At 44.7% G+C, this 18,939-nt stretch overlaps 1 protein-coding gene across 2 annotated transcripts; it reads right to left on the bottom strand.

Annotated features, from left to right (window-relative positions):
• Window positions 1–2,230: 2,230 nt before the first annotated feature.
• Window positions 2,231–3,979, bottom strand: AIF1 (allograft inflammatory factor 1). Of its 2 annotated transcripts, XM_017661504.3 has the most exons (6): window positions 3,823–3,979; window positions 3,602–3,663; window positions 3,455–3,521; window positions 3,066–3,107; window positions 2,726–2,888; window positions 2,231–2,429 (listed from the first exon to the last, which is right to left on the bottom strand). In XM_017661504.3, exons 1-6 carry the CDS (start codon window positions 3,875–3,877, stop codon window positions 2,345–2,347), a joined length of 474 nt encoding a protein of 157 aa, XP_017516993.1. In that variant the 5' UTR covers window positions 3,878–3,979; the 3' UTR covers window positions 2,231–2,344. The 2 variants fall into 2 exon arrangements, with proteins under 2 accessions (XP_017516993.1, XP_017516994.1); XM_017661505.3 differs by lacking the exon at window positions 2,726–2,888 and having other exon boundaries at window positions 2,951–3,107.
• Window positions 3,980–18,939: the final 14,960 nt, after the last annotated feature.

Genomic DNA, 18,939 nt, shown 5'->3' on the forward strand with positions numbered 1-18,939 from the left:
AGGCACGGAGCTTGGAATGTCGGGTGTAACTGTCATCCGTGATGGCAGCAAGAGCAGTTCTTGTATCCATGGCACCCATTGTGTGAGGTGGTCATACGCCATGATTTCGAGCCTGGCGCAACAGCATAAAGGGCAGTCAGGACTGCTGCTTCTCACTACAGAAGTGCCCAGAGAGGTTCAGGCTGTATCCTACTTTAAGATAATTTTAAGGATAAAGAGATATTTAAACATTTTTCTTAACCTTCACCCCAAAGTCATTCTCTCCCAATAAAGAAGTATAAAGTAAAAAAAAAAAAAAAAATATGGCAAAAGTGATGGGCAATCTCTTCCATGATTATATTGTTCTATAAGACTTCTTTCCAGCTGGCCTACCCTAGAGCTCTCTTGCCCTTCCTGGATTTGAAGAAAGCAGTCATGGTGGGAGGCCCAATTAGTGAGGAGATGAGAGTGGCCTCTAAGAGCTGAGAGCAGCATCCAGCCAACAGCTAGCAGGAAGTTGGGGACCTCAGCCCTACAACTGGTAGGAAATTAATTCTGCCAACAACCAGAGTGAGCTTGAAAATGTATTCTTCTCCAGTCAAAACTCTAGATAAGAACACAGCCTAACTGATACTTGATTACAGCCTTGTGAGACTAAACAGAGGACCAAGCTGAGAAGTACCTGGATTTCTGACCCACAGAAACTGTGAAATAATAAATGTATGTTGTTTTAAATCACACACACACAAAAAAAATTCTCTTGTTCCTCTCCCAGAACTGCTACTCAGAGCAAAATTTCTTGCACGAGCTATCCATACTATCTCCAGTTTCTCTGCTCTTACCCTTTCTTAAACCCACTCCAGTCAAGCCTTCACCCCCACCCTCTACCGAGGCTGGGTGTGTCACGGACTTTAGTCTCATGGCTTTAAATAACATTTATGTGCTGATGACCCCCAAATGTATGTCCACATCGCAGACCTCTCTCTCAAACTCCAGACATGTATTCATTCACAGCTATGTACATGACATCTCCTCTTGGGTATCTAATAGATCTGTTCAAATTCAGTATGTCCAAAACTGAACAGTTGTTCTCCGGCCTCTGAAAGCCTGCTCTAGTCACAGCCTTTATCATTTCATCTGATGGCAATTAAAAAATTCTAGTTAAGCCCAAATCCCTGGAATCTTCATTGACTCCTTTATCTCACTCTCCACTTTCAATCAAACAGGCACTTATATCATGAGAAAATATCCAGAATCCAACCTCTTCACTTACAGTGCCTCCGTCTTGATCTGATCCACCATCATCTTGTGACCCTCATCTGGGTCACAGCAAGACCCTCCTAACTGGTCTTCTTGAGTTTACCCCTGCTCCTACAGTTTGTTCTCTACACTGCAGTGCCAATATGGGTGGCCTAGAGGCCCAATCTGCCCTCAGTATGTGAAACAAGATGAACCAATTAGATTCTCTCCAGGGAGTCAGGAAATCTGAACAGTGGCCAGTGACTAGGGGTTGCTAGGGTTAACTGATCCAGACCCCTTGGAGGAAAGGTCTAGGAGTAACTTTACTGAAGGCTCAGGAGCTTTTAGTCTCTTGCCTTCCCTGGAGGTGGCTGTTTAATCCTTTCTGCCATCCAGGGATCCTGTATCTCCAGTATCTGTTTTCCACATCCTCCTAATACAAGCCCTCTTTCCCTCTGTTAGATAGATTCACTTTCTGTAGCTTGTCCCCAAAAGGACCTCAATGACTCATTTAACACTTAATTATCAGGCTTTTTAGTGTTGTGAATCCTCACTCCATTCAGTAACACCAGTTCTTTCATCCATCTACCCATCCATCCATTCAAATTTTAAACATTATTGAGAGCTTCTGTGTCAGGCATTGAGGGTTGATCATATTATCCTCATTTTCAGATGAAAGACTCAGGCTGAGTGATTTGTGAAGGCCACAAAGCTTATAGTGATGGAGAATTCTGGTACTAGGTAATCCTTGCTCTCCACCATGGGCCTGGGTGATATATTTTCTTTTTATCTGTCTGTATCTGTTTGTTCCCTAATTTCCCTGAGTTCAAAGCTATGTTACACATCTGGAATCCTCCCTAGTGTACAAAACCATCTGCTATAGTAAGCGCACTACAAAATTGTTGATGGGCTGCTCGTGTGGGCAAATCCTTGCTGCCCTTCCCTCAAGTTGCTTCACTCCTTCCCAAATCCAGGGAAAAAAATCCCCCAAAAAGAGACCAAGCTGACTTGATCTGGAGGAGGAGGATAATTTATTTAATTTAGTTTATGGCCCACAATTTGGGGTTCTTTTTTCCATGTTGGAATCATTATAAACACTTTCAATCCATCTCATCTCTACCACAAATCAGGGCAACTCAGAGATAGCTTTCTTGGCTGGGGGACCTGTTGGCTTCTCCTGTTCTCTTGCTTTCTCCTCGTACATCAGGATCCTGGTTTAGATAGGAAGAGACACAGGGATCAGGAGAAAGTCCCCTTGAGAGAATAAATCTTAGGCGGCTGTGACAGTCCATAAGAGGATGGGGGTTATAAGCCTGGGAGAGGGAGGAGAAAGGACAGAGAGGTGGAGGAGCTGGGGGCTGTGGGGACCATATATGGGGGTAGGGCCTTGGAAGGGACCCTTAAAGGATGGAAGAAATGGACGCTGAGTAATGTGTAGAAGGAAAGCCTGGGTGTAGGGTGGAGAGAAAACAGGTAAGTATAGAGGAGGTTGGAACTGGACCCTCACATTTTTAGGATGGCAGATCTCTTGCTCAACATCATCCTGAGAAAATCAGAGTAGCTGAAAGTCTCCCCAGAGCCACTGGACACCTCCCTGATTAATTTCTTTAGCTCCAGGTGGGTCTTGGGAACCCCAAGTTTCTCTAGCATTCGCTTCAGGGACATGATATCTGGAGGCAGAGGATGGGGGTGAAAAGAGGGGACCTCCTCCCAAAGTCCACATTCCCATTACCCTTCCTCCTCCTCTGGTAGCTGGGCCCTCTCCAAAAGCATCTGGATTGGAGCGCTGTAGGAGAGACCTCCCTCTAACCAGGTCTGCACACTCCTCCAAATCACCCTTTTCTCACCAATATCTCCGTTTCCATCCAGGTCAAATTCCATGTATTTCTCTAGGCGATGGAGAGAAAGCAGGGGAGTAAGTGCCAGCTGGAGGGTTGCAGGCAGGGGCGGGGCAGGGGACTAAGAAAGGGGTTGCTGACCAGTGCTAGGTAGGGAAGAAGGTGTGGGAGGAAGAGGTGAGGCAGGAAGAGGCAATGGGGGTCGGAGAGTTGAGGGGCACTACCAAGGTATAAGGAACTAAAGGGGGTGCTGGGGAGGCAGGCCAGGGAAAGGGACTGCAAAATAGAGGCTCCCTTCCCACCACAAAAGTACACTTTGCTTCTCTGCTGTCCCCCTCTGTTCCTGGGGAAATCCTACCCTCCTCACCCCCTCTCCACCCCTGTAGTTTTCCCCTCACTTTTGAAGGTTTCCAGTTTGGAGGGCAGATCCTCATCATTGCTATATTTGGGATCATCCAGGAATTGCTGTGGAGGGAAAACAGGTCCCAGGGTGAGCCTTTCTGGTCCAGGGCCCCCTCCCCGAGCCCCTTAGTTCTTCCTTTTACCGTGTTGATTTCATCCAGTCTCTCTTCCTGCTGGGCCTTCAGCAGCCCAAAGGCTTTTCCTCCTGAGGGGGCACAAGGAATAATGTATCCTCATCCCCACATGTAGCCCAGAACCATCCACCCCAATTCTGCCTTCCTAGGCCAGCTGACCACCCCTCCTTCCCAGGTCTGCTCATCTCCTTGCTCCTGTCTGAGGTTTCTGCCTACTCCACCTTCCCTACCCTGTATATCCCTGGTTTGGCTCATAGCTCCGCAGATGCTGGTGGAGATGCTCATGCAGACAGACCAAGCTGGTGGTCTCTCTATGCTGACTCTCCTTTCCCACAGCCTTCTCAGAGGCCTCCCTCCCAAACTTCCCCTTTCCTCTCCTTCCCTCCTCTTCTGTGGCCCTGGCGTCACTTCCCCATCAGCTTCTGCTGACACTAGCACCCCAGGAGGAAGGGAGAGCTGGGTGTAGAGTGAGATGAGACGATAACATTCTCCCAAGTTCCTCTTAAGGAGAGCCCGGTGTGTGCACAAAACAGTGAAAATGAGTAAAAGAAACCTCATTTAAAATAGATTTGGGAAGCCCTGAAGGGGGAGCGCTCATGCTCACTGCAGCCTGCATAACCAGCAGGAAGATGAAAGATCATTCTCGTCAAGGACATTTTCCAGATAGGAATGTTATCTTCTGCTTTTAAGAAAAAGAAGGAAGGTCCCTCCTTGTCACAGCAACAATGCACTAACCACCATGTGCAGCCAGTGAGAAATCTCCACAGTCTGACTCTTGTTCTTCTCCAATGAACTTTTGTTCAAAACTTCACCCCTCAATTTCCTCCTAAGATCTAATAAGAACTTACCTTCCCTTTGTCTCTTTGGACTTGCCTGTGGTTTGCAACCATTGGCTTGTCTCCAATTATAATTCCTGTGCTATTCCTGAATAAACTACTTTTGCTAGTAAAATGACTACTTTATTTTTAAGGTTGACATTAAGTGGTGTCAGAGAAGTGAGATCCAGAGAAGACCTCTAACAACTCTGAGTCTAGTGAACAAATAGGTTCAGGTACCCAAAAAGCCTGTTGAGCTCACTGATTCCTTGCTGACCCTGGAGTTTGAGGGTAAGTCTCTCCTATATTTTCAGCTCTGCTCTCTTTGCATTTTGAGCTTTCCAGCTTTACTGCCGACCTGTTTTTACGAAGGCATTGCCTTTCCTGATGAGTTCTCTTTTGTTTCTGTTTGCTGAAGCCTCCTAGTAATTCACCCGTCCTGTTCGAAAGGGATTCCCAGTGTTTTAGAACAGCTCTTGAAAAGTGGTCCCCCAGTGTTAAGACATTTTAGGGAATCCAGAAACAAGATAGATACCATCTGGTTCTTGGACCAGAATCTTAAGCCTTTCTAGAAAAATGGGTGAACTTTTAAAAAAATTGAAATTATGGCCATTCTAGGGAAGCTTTGTGTTAGGTAAGTCCACCTTAAGGGGCACGCTTAAAAGACAGAATTCTAAATCAATGAAATACATTCTTTAATTGGCATGTAGAAGCCTCCAAAAGGTCCCAAAATTCCAAAATAGTTTCATTGAAAGAGTCATTGCAAAAGGTTAATGAAAAATTAGAGATAAAAGATACCTAAAGACTATACAAAAAACAAAAAACTGATAAAAGACTGATAAAACTCCTACTTTCCCCTCTATCCTCCTTTGAGTACTAATTCCATTAATACTGTCTTAATTGCCTTTCCACTCTGAAAAGACTGCTAAACAGATACCTGTAAAATAAGACCACCTGAGACTACAGGCAAACCCCTTCAATATCTTTCACTCCTTGGTCAAAGGCTAAATTAAGGGTCTAACTTTTAATAGTTAAAGAATTTCTTAAGCCCAGGAAGGGCCTTCAAAATTTTCTTTTAGTAGATTATCTCCTGAGCCCAGTTGAGAGAGAAATAAAATGTCACCCTGTCCCTTCCTTCCCAAATCCAAACCCATTGGTTATTGATCCTTTTTCTGCCAGGGATAGCTATTGCCTTCTTGCTTGTCTCATTTTGTCTGCCTGCTTGGGACATGCAGGTTGTCAATTCTTTTGGCTATCTTTTGGAGTGACTCTGGATCTTAGAAAGGTAGTATCCTTTGCACCCTCTTTGGGCACCCCTCTTATACCCAAAGGTGTTTCTTCAGTACTGCCAGACATATTCACTGTCCCAACTGAAAACTGACAAGATATTTAAGAGAATTTTTTTCTTAAGTGGCTCTGTAGTCAAAAAATTGGCCAGATTGGAAGCTGATATTCAGGGCCTGATAGGAATGCTTTTTAGGCCTTCTTCCTTACCTTAAGTTAAAATTAGAACTATGTACCCAAAGGGAAAGAAGCAAATTGAGGATGATGTAGTTGGATAGGTAGATCAGCCTAGCATATATCATTTAAGTTACAATCCAATTCTTTGAGGAGTTGAGAGCTACTGTCCTAATCTTATAAATCTTTGCAAAACTAGAAGTGCAGCTCTAGAAGCAGTTCAAATTTGACCCATTCTTTTTCACCAATCCCAACCCCACCCGCACACCCCATTTATCCCAAAAGCTAATATCCTCAATTTCTAAAGCTGAAGGTAAAAAAAGGAGAAAGAGGCCTTTTAAAGTGCAAAGGCTATAGAAGTACCCTTGCCCAAAATCTAAGAGCTAAGTTTTGCTAACAACTTTGTAACCTCTTGTATTTGCCTTTAAAATTCTTTTATTGTCACTTTGGTTAGGTGGATAACTAAGTATTATTTCACAGTGACTTATGATCCTATTTGACCAAGTGTCTGAAAATCTCTGATATTTTGACAAACTCCCCCAAATCAAATTCTCAATGAAGTCTTTGACCTGGAAGAAACTTCAGGATATTTTTCAGGGGGCCCCTGGTATATTTCAAATTATTTTCTAAACTAATTAGCCTTAGTTAAAATGTTAAGTTACAGGGGAAGCATCATCAAATAAGAAGTAATGATAAGCTTTCTTTATGTTGTACTTGTATGGATATATAAGTATTCCAGAAATTGTGTGAAATTCCTAGAAATCTGATAAATTGTCCTGGTATAATGTTATCACTTAGAATTCTAGTTAATATCTTAAAATGTTATATGATGTCCTCTGGGGCCCCAGTAAAAAATGGGCAACAAGTAAGCAGTCTTCTTACTGCTGTTCCCTTACTTTCTGAAATTGCTGACATCAAAATTGAGGCTCACACGGAAAGGATTAAACCTGAGCAGGGAAAAGCCCCACCTGGCTTTTGTGCAAAGGCAGCAGCAGAATTTGTGAAGACTGGCACACGTCGGTGACACCCATTCTGCTTCTGCAAAAAAGTCTCCTCATTCCCAGACTTTTGCCATCCTGGCATCCTTGTAACGTGACAGCAGTCTGCTCCTGAATCAGAAAAATTACGGTGGATAAACGGTGGCTATAAATTAAATAAATAGTTGAGGCTTTGGGAAACCCAAAGGTAGCTGCTTGATTTTTCCTGGCTCCTGGCAAACCCTATTTTTGGGTTTTACATTCCTTCACCCATCTTAGTATATTAAGAGAAACCTTTTTTGGTCTCCAGAGGTCTCAGACCTCCTCCCTCTGGGCTTTATGAACACCTGCAGCTAGACTTCATTCAGTTGCCACTTAACTATGGCTTATCAAGATGTTCTCATTATTTTAAAATGCATTTCCTCTTTGAAGTATATCTTCGGCAATCTCCAGTGATGAAGGCGCTACTTCATTGGGCAAATTATACAAGCCTTAATGAAAACCTTGCAAATTTCTTAAAATTATCACTGTCAGTCATCAGGTGGGGTCAAAAAAATGAACGGAGTGAAAACTGAACTCAAGCAGAACAAGTATTAATTACATAGGACGGAATGAACTGATGTATGCGATTATAATTTTTATGACTTTTTATCTGAAGTATTACTGATTTTTAATCATTTGTTTTTCCAGATTTAAGAAAATCTTTTAAGTTGTCAACAATTTGGTAAGATATATATATGTAAACAAAGATAAAACATTTGTCTTTATCTCCCTAACTGAGCCCTCTAGAATTTGGACAGTATTGTTAGTTATTTGCATAAGTTCAATAAGAATCTATTCTTCTTGTATCAGGACACCCAATGCACCTGGCCCCTGTTTCTTTGATTCTCAGTTGATAAATGGAGATGTATTTTAATACTGTAAAGGCCTAATTACTTCTAGTAAGAATAACCATGCTTTGGTAAAGCAGTCTTTCTATAGCACACTCCCAAGAGATGAAGACCTTAAACATTGCACCTTATAACTTAAGGACTTCATCTATTGGAAAAGACATCTCCTAAAGGACTCTCTTCAACCCTGTGGAAAGCTCCCTATTGGGTACTGTTAACCAACTCTCGTGCCACCAAGCTCCAAGGAATAGACTCTTGGATTCATGTGTTAATTCTAAAGAAAACACCAGAACCTAACTGGACCTACATACTAACTGATTACCTAAAAGTAAAGATTTCCAGGAATTGAAGCAGACAACGGCAGAAGGAGACAGCTTTACCAAGATGACCAGACCAGGCCTGTGTACCCTTTTCTCACTGCTGCTTCTTACCTTGTTTCTTTTTTTCTCTCCCTCTTTCTCTTGGAGAAACGATCTCTTATCTGCATTTCTCAGTCTATTGCAAAAGAGGGAAACCTCTCTGATTGTTCATTCTGTCACCAGAAACTCTTATTTGTTTATGATGTCAGAGACTCCTAGGTCCTACCTGTAACTAATTTTTCTTTAGTCCAAATGCCACTGCCAATTATACCCACAAGCCTATGGGTTAGGTTGAAACAACCAGATGTTTCCATACCTTGTTCGGTAGCCTCCCTCTTGTTCAACCCAGTAGATTCTTCAAGGCCACCTTAAATGGGAACTTGCAGAAGGCATGCATGACTCTGGGTTTGCTCCCAGGAGAGCCTTTCTTCCATGGATTAGAGTAAATGCCAGTGAATGCATGAACCAAAAGTCTCTCCCCCGCATTAGGAGAGCTAGCCAACTCCATAACCCAAACAAAAAACAGCCCAACAGTGATCCTTCGACTTACTTATGGATAATCACATAGCCTTTGATTATTTACTTGCTGAACAAGGAGGTGTTTGTGTAATAGTGGATACCACCTGTTACACATGGATAAATTCCTCTGGAGAAATAGAAACCCAATTGTAACAATCAGGGAACAAGTACATTGGCTGCAACAAATTCTACCTAATGACCCATGGTCCTTTGATCTATTAGCTGGTTACCTTCAGGTCTGGGCTCTTGGCTTAGGACTATTATACAAACGGGTCATTATTCTGGTCCTTGTCTAATTTTGTATAATCAGTTTTAACTTTTGTATCTTGCCTGTCAGACCTGTGCACCAGGTGAGGCACATATAGTGTGATGCTGGCTCAGTGCTTTGAGATGATGTCCAATGCTTACAACCTTGATAAGACACAAACTTTAGGGGAAGACTCCAGAGAGTGCTCCCTGCTACCCTTTCTTATTACTCAAGGGTGGCCTCCACAGTTTCCAGTCTGTGCACTTTCCCTCCAATGTGGGACATGACAACCAGGAAAGGCCCTTTTTAGCACCAAGGAACAAAACCAATAAATGCAGAAAACCCAACTCTTGATCAGTGATGCTTTTGAGGAAAGATTCTGATGAAAAGGAGGAAATGTGAAAATGAGTAAAGAGAAAGGGAACCTCATTTACAATGGGGTTGGGAAGCCCTTAAGGGGGAGCCTTCATGCTCCTTGTGGCCCGCATAACCAGCAGGAAGAAGGAAGATAATTCTTATCTTGACAAGGAGGACACTTTTCACATAGGAATTTTATCTTCTGCTTTTAAGAAAAAGAAGGAAGGTCCCTACCTATCCCAACAGCAATACATTAACCACTGCGTGCAGCCAATGAGACACTTCCCCAACCTCAAACTCTTGTTCTTCTTCTCCAATGAATTTTTGCTCAAAACAACCCTCCCCAATTTCCTCTGAAGATCTAAAGAAAGCTGATCTTCCTTTTGTCTCTTTGGACCTGCCTTTGGTTTGTCATAGTTTGCACATCCCGAACTACAATTCCTCTGCTATTTCCAAATTAATTCATTTTGCTAATAAAATAACTGGCTATTTTATTTTTAAGGTTGACACGAGCACCCAGGAAGAAGGGGGCATTTGGTGTAGAATAGAGGTGAGAAAATATTCTTCCAAATTCCTTTTAAGGAGAGCCCAGTGTGTGCATGAAAGAAATATTTCGATAAGCCACTGGTGGTGTGAGGGAAGGGCAGTAAGACCCCAGGAGCATTTGTTCTCAGAAACAGTTGGTCTTTGAGCAGGTCCTGAGGGTCATGTAATTCTAAGGCCTTGCATTTCGTCAGGTTTCACTAGTCTGGGTATGCAGGTTTGGACAGGGAGCCGAGGAAGGGCTGATGGAGTTATTCTGTGCTGTGTATGGGAGAAGAATCTGAAGTCTGCTGGCAGATCCAGGAGGGGAGCAAGCTGGTGCAGGGTCTGAAAGGGAGAAACACTTCACTCTCAGCCAGGCAGCTCCAGAGAGGCACTTAGAAATATAGAAATGTCTAAGGGAGAAGTTTTTAACCGGTTTGCTTTAGGATGTGCAATGTAACCCCCTCATCCTACCTCCTTTGAAATCTTCTGCAAAATCTGCAGAGCTCAGGAATTTGAGGCTTTAAGTAGATTCTTTGGAAGATCCGAAAGAGATGCTGAGAGAGAGAGCATTGGGGGCCACAAGAGCTGGGAGGTGAAGCCAACAGGAGAGGTGTGGCGGGGGGTGGGGAGGGCTGAATGGGGGGCTTAGCTGGTCACTGTGGCTTCAGCAGGGTAGGTGAGTAGCCTCTGAAAATGCCCTCCTTAGGCACACCCTTAAACCCCTTTGCTGCTCTGTTTGGCTAGTCACTTCTAGGGCAGGTGAGGACAGTGTGTCTTTTGCCCAGAACTCTGTCCACCCTGCCCCACATTGATGGAAACACCTTTCCTTCCCCTCTCTCCCACAAGGCCCATTTCCCTTTCTGCTGCTGGGAATTCTCACTTTTCATTGCCCTCTCCCTGACCCAGGCAGGTTGGGGGAGATGCTGGAGGGAATTCTGAGTACTTGACTTCCTTTTGTTGGAGCTGCTTCTCCCCGCTGCAGAGAAAGCTGCAGCCCTGCAATCCCAATGGTCTCAGTGCCTAGTGGGGGGAATTTATTTCTTTATTCATATATTCATGCAACAAATGTTTATTGAGTACTTATTGTATGCCAGGTGTACTTCTATCCCAATGAACCAAACAAATCTAAACTCTAGTTCTTGAGAACAGCTTAATTGGAAAAGGCAGACAATAAAAATATTAAAGCATATTAAAGGCAGTAAGTACTGGTGGAGAAAAAGTAGGGCAGGGGGAGAGGTCACGCAGAGGTGGACTACAATTTTAAGTAGGGTGGTCAGGAAACTTCTCTGAAAAAGGGATATCTGAGCAAAGATTTCAAGGAGGTGAGGGAACAAGCCATGTGGATATATGGAAGGGGGCATTTCAGGCAGAGAGAGCAGCAAGTGCAAAGGTCCTGAGGTAAGAGCATGTGTGGATATCTGGCTTATTTGTGAGGCAGCAGGGAGGCCGGTGGAGCTGGAGCTGGGTGTGAGGAGAAACAGATAGGAGATGAGGTCAACTTGCTTAGGGCCTTGCAGGCCATTGGGAAGACTCTGGAGTTCTCCAGACTCAAAGTGAGATGGCCTCCCAGAGTAGTCTTTCTATCAAGAATGGCTTGGCAGACTACTGTAATGAGAGCTTAGGTGCTCAGAAAAGCTTCCTGGGTTAGGGAAAGTGACAGCTGCTCTGACCATGAGACAAAGGGAAGGATAAAGAATATCTTGAAGGACAGACGGAGAATGAAACTGAGCCAAAACACAGATGTGGGGAAAGCCTGTGAAGAACAGACATGCAAGAAGACATCTCTGACTCAGACTCAGGGGCCTGGCCCCCTTGACTACAGAGAGGGTGTGGGTAAAATTGTAACATTTCCAGAACATCTCGCCTGGCTTTGGTACATTTGCATATCCTCACAGGTGGAGAGAGATTCATCTCCATATCAATGGATAATTACCTAGGCAACCGAGGGCATGTCTGAACCTGAGAGGTTAAAGGGAGGGGCTGGCTGGCTTGCTTGCTTCTTCAGGAGCAGAGGAGAGAGACGGTCGTGGTCTGCAGTTTGTAAGCAATAAATGGGTTTTTTAAACTTTATTTCACACTTTGACTGTGTAAGAAAATAGTAATTTATCCTCCATTTGCCCCATGGTCCCAAGCACATAAGCCGGTGAGAATTATGCCTGGGCCTGCCTGGGGCTTGCCTTGTTTTACTCCGCTTTATCTCTGAACATCCCGACCCTCCCCCAAAGCAACAGGCCGAGCGGATTCGCCACAATAGGACACCATGCTGCTGCCCTCTCTCTTTCTCTCTGTCTCTGTCTGTCTGTCTGTCTCGCTGCTCTTTGTCTCTGTCTCTCTGTCCCCTCGCTCTCCCTCTTCCTCTCTCCCTCTCTCTCTGTCTCTGTCTCTCTGCTGCCTCTCTCTTTGTCTCTGTCTCTGTCCCCCTGCTCTCTCTCCCTCTCTGTTCTCTGCTCTCTGCTCTCTCTCTCTTTCTCTCCCCACCCCCCTCTGGGGCAGCCACTCTCTCCTTCAGATAATAAAATCTCTTGCGTGGACCCGTGTCTCCTGAGTCATTCTAGGTAAGGAGAGGCGCGGTGAGATACCCTTTCATTGGTGCCATGACTCGGATGAGGCTCTCCCATTGACTTTGCTCTTCCTCTGGGAACCCTCACTGCCCGATCCTCCTCCACTGGCTCACCGTCCATTTCCCCAGTCGCTCGTCTTCTTGCCCAACACCGGCCTTCAATTTGGTGAGTCTCCCCTTCATGGTCTACTTAAATGTCCCTTTGGAATCTGGGAAGTGACCGTTGAGTGTCCGGCACCCCCAAGGGCTCCTTTGGGACAGGGGCACCCCCAACCACAACTTTCAGAGTCACGGTTGACCCCCATAGTCGACCATTCTCTGCCTCCCCATGGTGAGAATCCTCATCCACTGAGGCCTGGTCTCCCTTTATCTACGTATCTACTTGACTCAAAAACTCCTGGTACCAGGTACCAAGCCTCCCCGGCGTTTTCACCTCGACCCCACAGTTAGAGGTGGTGATGACCCCCTAACTGTGCCTGGTCTTCTCTGCGACCTTCTCAAATGCTCAGGGACTTCTGAACGGTCTCGTTCTCACCATGGGATCTGGCCCTCTGTTCCCGCAGATTCACTGCTAGGGTGCTTACTCAATAATCTAAAGCCCTCCACCTCACTCCAGACCTCAAACCTGTTCTCTACTGTAATGAGATCTGGCCACAATATCCCTTGGACAGTCAGTCTAAATGGCCTCCAAATGGCTCTTTAGATCCTAAAATTCTCCGTGACTTATACAACTTCTGTGAGCGTATGGGCAAATGGAAAGAAATCCCATATATCCAGGTGTTCTCCTACCTCCGAACCAAACTGTCTCCCCTGCAATCCTAAACACCTACTACTTGCCTTAAAGTCCTCACCCCTAAGCTTTTTTCATGTTCCCAAATATCCTCAACTGCCTATAAAACTCCTAGACAATGCACCACCATGGGTTCTCGTCCCCTCCTGGCTCATCCCAGGAGCTCTGTCTGTCCTCTCACTGTATCATTATGTCTCAATCTGTATGTTTGTGTCTAAGTGTGTAAATGAAAAATATTTTTCTACCTCCAGATGGTATTAATAAAAATTGATTTAAAGACAAGCGCTTGTAAAAATTGGGCATTCTAAAATTTCCAGAAAATTCTAATAGAAGATATTAAGCATTAATGCTAATGTTAAACTGAATAGACATGTCCTTATGGTTATCAGCTGCCTAAGTTTACCTAAAGTCATTTAAGTTGATGGTATCTGTTAAATCTTTCAAAGAAAAATGCTTAAAGTGAAGCGTAGCTTTGTCTAATGTGAGTAACTATTTAAGCAAGTGCCTTAAAACTTTTAACAGCTTCCCAAAATCAAATTCAAAAAGGTGCTTTTTACCTCTAGTTCACTCTGATATTTTCCAGAGGGCCCCTGGAACATGTCAGAGGAATTTTTTCTCATTGAGGAAAATATTTAGCTAATTTGGCTTATTTACATTAATTACCTGGAAAGCACTATCACAGAGAATGATGCTAAACTTTGTTATTGACTGTTTTGTTACAAAAATATCCAAATTTCCCTATGACAACTGTCTTACAGTAAGCTCTCATCAGATCTTTAACCATTGTCATTTATAAGTCTTTTGTCATCTATAGTCACTGTTTTATTACTCCTAAACTAGTAAAATAGATTTCAGCAGAACAGGTATTAGTTACATAGGATTAAGTAAACTAAGGAAGATAATTTTGTGGCTTTTTGTTTCAAATGTTGTTGATAAAGTGTTTTAAGTTTTTTCTCTTAAGCTGTCAACAATTTAGTAAATAACTGCCTTTATAAGCAGAATTGAAACTTTATCTTTCTACCTGATACCTCCAGAATTTAAAAACTCTCAGTGACTATTTTTATATTTCATGGCAGTATGTTTATTTGCACAAGTTCAATAAGAATCTGCTTTCCTTGTAAAAGGACTAATTAAAAACACTGGTTAAATTACCAAGGCTTTTACTGGAATGTCATACCTGAGAGACATGTGTGTAAACTCAGATATGAACCGACAGCTTTAAGGAACTAAGATTGACTTTATAAAGCCAACAAAGCCCCTTAGAAGAACTGGCCTGTACCTTGTTTACAAGGTTCCCAGCAGCCTTACCAGGTGAGTAAGGAAGGTCACTTCCTGGCAGGTGCAGGAACCTCAAGAATGTCTTGGGAATCTCAAGAAGAGAGGAATTCACCCAAATCTACAGGTACTGCAGGCACAAGCTGATGACAAGTCTGGCTTGGCTTTCTGGCCTCAAGAAGCCCTTAAAACTTCAATCTGAAATTCCTTGCAAAAAGTTCCAGCAAAGCACATTTAAAAGATTCCATGTAATCAATTACTCTTCTTGCTGCACTTATGCAAATAATCAAGCCAAGTGTTACTTATTTTCTTAACCTGGTTACTTCTAATAAAAATGAGGGTGATTTAAGAGAAAAGTATTGTTTCAATAATGCAGTCTTATCTATACTAAATCCTAATACTAGTCACTGAGATGTAAACTCGATCCAGAATTGTAGTTTCCCCATGATACCTGGCTGTGATTCTCAATTAGACTCTTCATATTTCTAGTTCTCATACTCAGCCATGCATTCTTAATCTCGTCAAGTTTGTCCTTCCAGAATGAAAAATCCAACTCCAGATGTTGCTACTTAACCTAATAACACAATTTGTTCTATCTTGTCTAGAAGCCACAAAACTGCAAATAGTAATAGAAATGAAACCCAGAATAGAAGCGCCAACCTTCCGAGGCCCTCTCAACTGACCAGTGATGGAGACCTGGCTGCACCTTTTACTGAGCCCCTCTCAGCATGAAGCAGCCAGAGCGGTCATCTCCCCCTTTCCCTAGAAGCAGCTACAGTCTCTGTAGAGGGGAGAATGAGACAGGGACCATAGGCTTAGAATAAGGTGAGAGCCTCTGGAGGAAAGCAAGGCAGGATATTTGCAGTCAGAGCAATGTAACTACATGCTAGGAAACCCCTCCCCCTACTAAAACTATGTTGAACATTAAGCTCTAGAATCATTCTTCTGTGAGATCAGTTAATGTTCCCCAGATAAAGAAGAGGTGCACGTTTTATTATGCTAATCATTTGTAATCATGTATAAGATTCACTTTAGCATACTAAAAGGCCCAGGCCTATGTGCTGTCTTTCCTCCTCCAGATCTGACTGAGGTAATTTTGCAAACTGAGCAACTAACTTAGCATGCAGACCCAGCAGTAGACGGCATAGTAAAAGGCAGGGTTCTTTAGCAAATAGACAATACCTCAGCCCACCTTGGGAGCTGAGCAGGCAGCCTTTTGATATGCTCCCAAACCAAGACACCGGTATCCCAGAGAAAAATCAAGGCAGGAAATTCCTTATGTTAAGTTAATTTTTAATATTCAGAGAGCACTTAACAAGTCCTTCCCCAAGCCTTTAAAGATAGTCCCCACCGTTTTGGACAGGCTCTAGCACAAGACCTCAAATCCCTTACTCTCTCGAGCTCCACCCTCCTTCAATATGTAGATGATCATCTCCTGTGTAGTCCCTCCCTACAAACCTCTCAACAGGATACTATTCTCCTTTTAAACTTTCTCTCAGAACACAGCTATCAAGTTTCACTCTCCAAAGTTCAGCTGTCTGCCGCTCAGGTCACATACCTGGGAGTTCAGCTCTCCCGCGCTACAAGGCCATTACCATAGACAGGAAAAAACTGCTCCAAACCATGCCCATTCCAAACACCAAGCAACACCATCCCTAACTCCCAAATGGCAAAGGCCATACACAGTAATCCTTTCCATGCCAACTGCAGTTAAACTCCAGGGTCTTCCCCTCTAGATACACAACTCCCATCTTAAGCTGTTTGTCTCAGCTTATTCCCCTCCCACCGAATCCCCCACGGGTTTCTACTCCACCCTCACGGGACCTCTTACTCTCCGCATTTCATGCTGCTCATCTCCACTTCCACTCATCACTGAAGAAGTTTCTGCCAGCACGGAGTCCTAAGACCTCCCTTACAACTGCCATGCATCATGCTTCAAGATTGTTAACCCTGGTCTCAACACTTACTCTCTCACCAGACCTATCTTCCCAATGCCAGCCCTTTCTTCTCTTTCAGACTGTCCAAAAGATTGCACCATCAAGGATTCCCTTTGCCCTACAGGTTGCTTTCCTGCCTACACATATGTCCCAAAAAATGCTATTAATTCAGCCACCCTATGTAAACATAGCAATTAGCCCAAATGCAAAAAATTTCTGACCAAACCTTTAACCATCTTATATTACAGGATTACCAACCCCTCTCCAAAGATGATAATCCTTATTGAACCTGGAAAATGCCATCGCCACTGCAGACCAAGGGCTCATCTGAGGACAGCCCCCCATCAATACAAAAATGAACTTCATCGCCCCTAATCAGCAGGAAGCAGTTACTGAAGACTGACCTTCAGCCCTTCCCAAGTCCTCTACCACTTATAAAACAGAAAAGGGAGGAATGTAAGAAAGCAGTAATTTATCCTCCATTTGCCCCATGGTCCCAAGCACGTAAGCCAGTGAGAATTATGCCTGGGCCTGCCTGGGGCATGCCTCAGTTTACTCCGCCTTATCTCTAAACATCCCGACCCTCCCCCAAAGCAACAGGCCGAGCGAATCTGCCACAATAAAAGGCACCATGCTGCTGCTCTCTCTCTCTGTCTCTGTCTCTCTGTCGTTCTCTCTCTGTCTCTGTGTGTCTGTCTCGCTGCTCTCTTTGTCTCTGTCTCTCTGTCCCCCCACTCCCTCTCCCTTTCCCTCTCTCTCTCTGTGTCTCTGTCTGTCTGCTGCTCTCTCTTTTTGTCTCTGTCTCTGTCCCCCTGCTCTCCCTGCTCTCTCTCCCTCTCTGCTCTCTCTGTCCTGCTGCTCTCTCTGCTGCTCTCTCTCTCTCTCTCTCTGTCTCTCCCCACCCCCCTCTGGGGCAGCCACTCTCTCCTTCAGATAATAAAATCTCTTGCGTGGGCCCATGTCTCCTGAGTCATTCTGGGTAAAGAGGGTCGCGGTGAGATACCCTTTCAGACTGATTTCGGTTTTTAGAGGTATTTTGCCCCAGGATTTCCTCTCCTCAGACCTACATCTGGCGGCAGTCAGCAGGGTGCCTCCAAACCCGAAATCTGTCAAAATAGGTATGACCTTTGGGAGGGCTGCTCCTGTGGATGGTGGGGAGGCCCCAGTGGATGCAGCGGCAGAGGGTGCCTCTTCACCTGTTATTATCCCTCCAGCTGTGGGGCTTCCAAGTTGGGAACCCCTAGTGTGGAATTGGTCTAGGGTAAAGCACCTCTTAGAGGGGTGGGGCCTTCCCCAGAACTGGGGAAAGGAGGAAACACCGGAAGCTGCAGAATTAGCCCTCTTGAGTTGGAAGACTGCTTGGAGACGTCAGGGAGCCGTGTAGCAGCTGGCATTGTAGGGTCTCTTTTTATCCAGATAGTGAAGAATGTTATAAAGGAGAAAGAGGGTTGTTATCAAGGGACTTAGGTGTGAGAGAGACACTTCAGCATCGCTTGTAGGATTTGGGCAATAACCTATGGGATGCTGTTAAAGAAGAGAGATAGATACTGAAAAGGCAGCTCATGCTCCTAGAAGATTCCTTAGTAGCGGCAAGGGAGAAACAGCAGGAAAAGCTGCGTTGCAGGAGGCTATGGGGGAGGGAGAGGAAAGAGCAGTGCCTTCAGCCCTGAAAATGGTGGAGGAGGAGCCGTTGGTGGAGGAGCCCAAGGGAGAAGAGGAGGAGGCGGGGCTATTGGCGGATCTGCTACCCTGGCCACCGCTGGAGGTACCATCTTCTCCTGTTTTAAAGACCCTCCCAGCTATAATTAAGAAAATAAAAATGAAACAACATTGGGCTCCTCAGGGGGAGGAGCAGCCCCCTCCCCAGGTTGTGGAGCACTCCATGGTCCGCCCTATACCCAGGATGAGCTGGTGGACATGAGCATCTGATAGGCAGAGGCCATCGGAATCTCTGCTTACATGGCTTTTACGTATCTGGGATATAGGGGTGGAAAATGTTGTATCGGGTACTGAGATTAGTAAAATGGCTTCCCTGATGACTCACCCTTCCCTCTGGCAGCACGGGAATCAGACGCTCCTAGAATGGCTGACAGCTGCCATCAGGATAGTTTGGTCTAATCAGGGTGATTTACCGTATTTTCCCTGTAGTTGGAAAATGTATGCAGAGCTCCAACAGGTACTGTGGTAATTGGGTATGAAAAATATCATCTATAATATGGACCCCCAGGGCCCTGATGAGAAGGTGTTCACTATAGGAACGAGAAATCTGCTTCTGCATACAGCTCCCACATCTCTCTTTGGGTCCCTAGTGAATACTCTTGCGCCGTCCCCACCAGAGCAACCCATAAGTGAGGCTACTTGTACTTCAGCAGATCTGGGGGAGGTTGAAACAAGAGCACAGAGGGAAGTGTTGGCCACGACTGAAAGGAGAAGTGCAAAAGTCCCCGTGAAGGTCTTGAGGATCCAGATGTGGGTTGATTTGATAAAGGCCAGGGTAGTGAAAGAAAAACTCGATGGGCAGCCCAGTAGAATATTGTTAGAACTGTGGCACCAATTAAAGCCAGAGCAGCAGTTCCAGCCGCTGAGGTCCAGGACATGGAAACTGGAGTCAAGGCCTCATGCCCGGCCTCTGTCC

The sequence above is a fragment of the Manis javanica genome, chromosome 16, assembly GCF_040802235.1.
Source record: "Manis javanica isolate MJ-LG chromosome 16, MJ_LKY, whole genome shotgun sequence".
NCBI classification, from domain to species: Eukaryota; Metazoa; Chordata; class Mammalia; order Pholidota; family Manidae; genus Manis; species Manis javanica.

Bases quoted from the DNA above. Each gene is read 5' to 3' on its own strand.
- AIF1 (XM_017661504.3), bottom strand. From the start codon at position 3,877: ATGAGCATCTCCACCAGCATCTGCGGAGCTATGAGCCAAACCAGGGAT. The intron at 3,108-3,454 runs GTGAGGGGAAAA...TCCATCGCCTAG, and splicing joins CAAACTGGAAACCTTCAAAA to AGAAATACATGGAATTTGAC. The intron at 2,430-2,725 runs GTGAGGGTCCAG...TATCTAAACCAG, and splicing joins AGATCTGCCATCCTAAAAAT to GATCCTGATGTACGAGGAGA.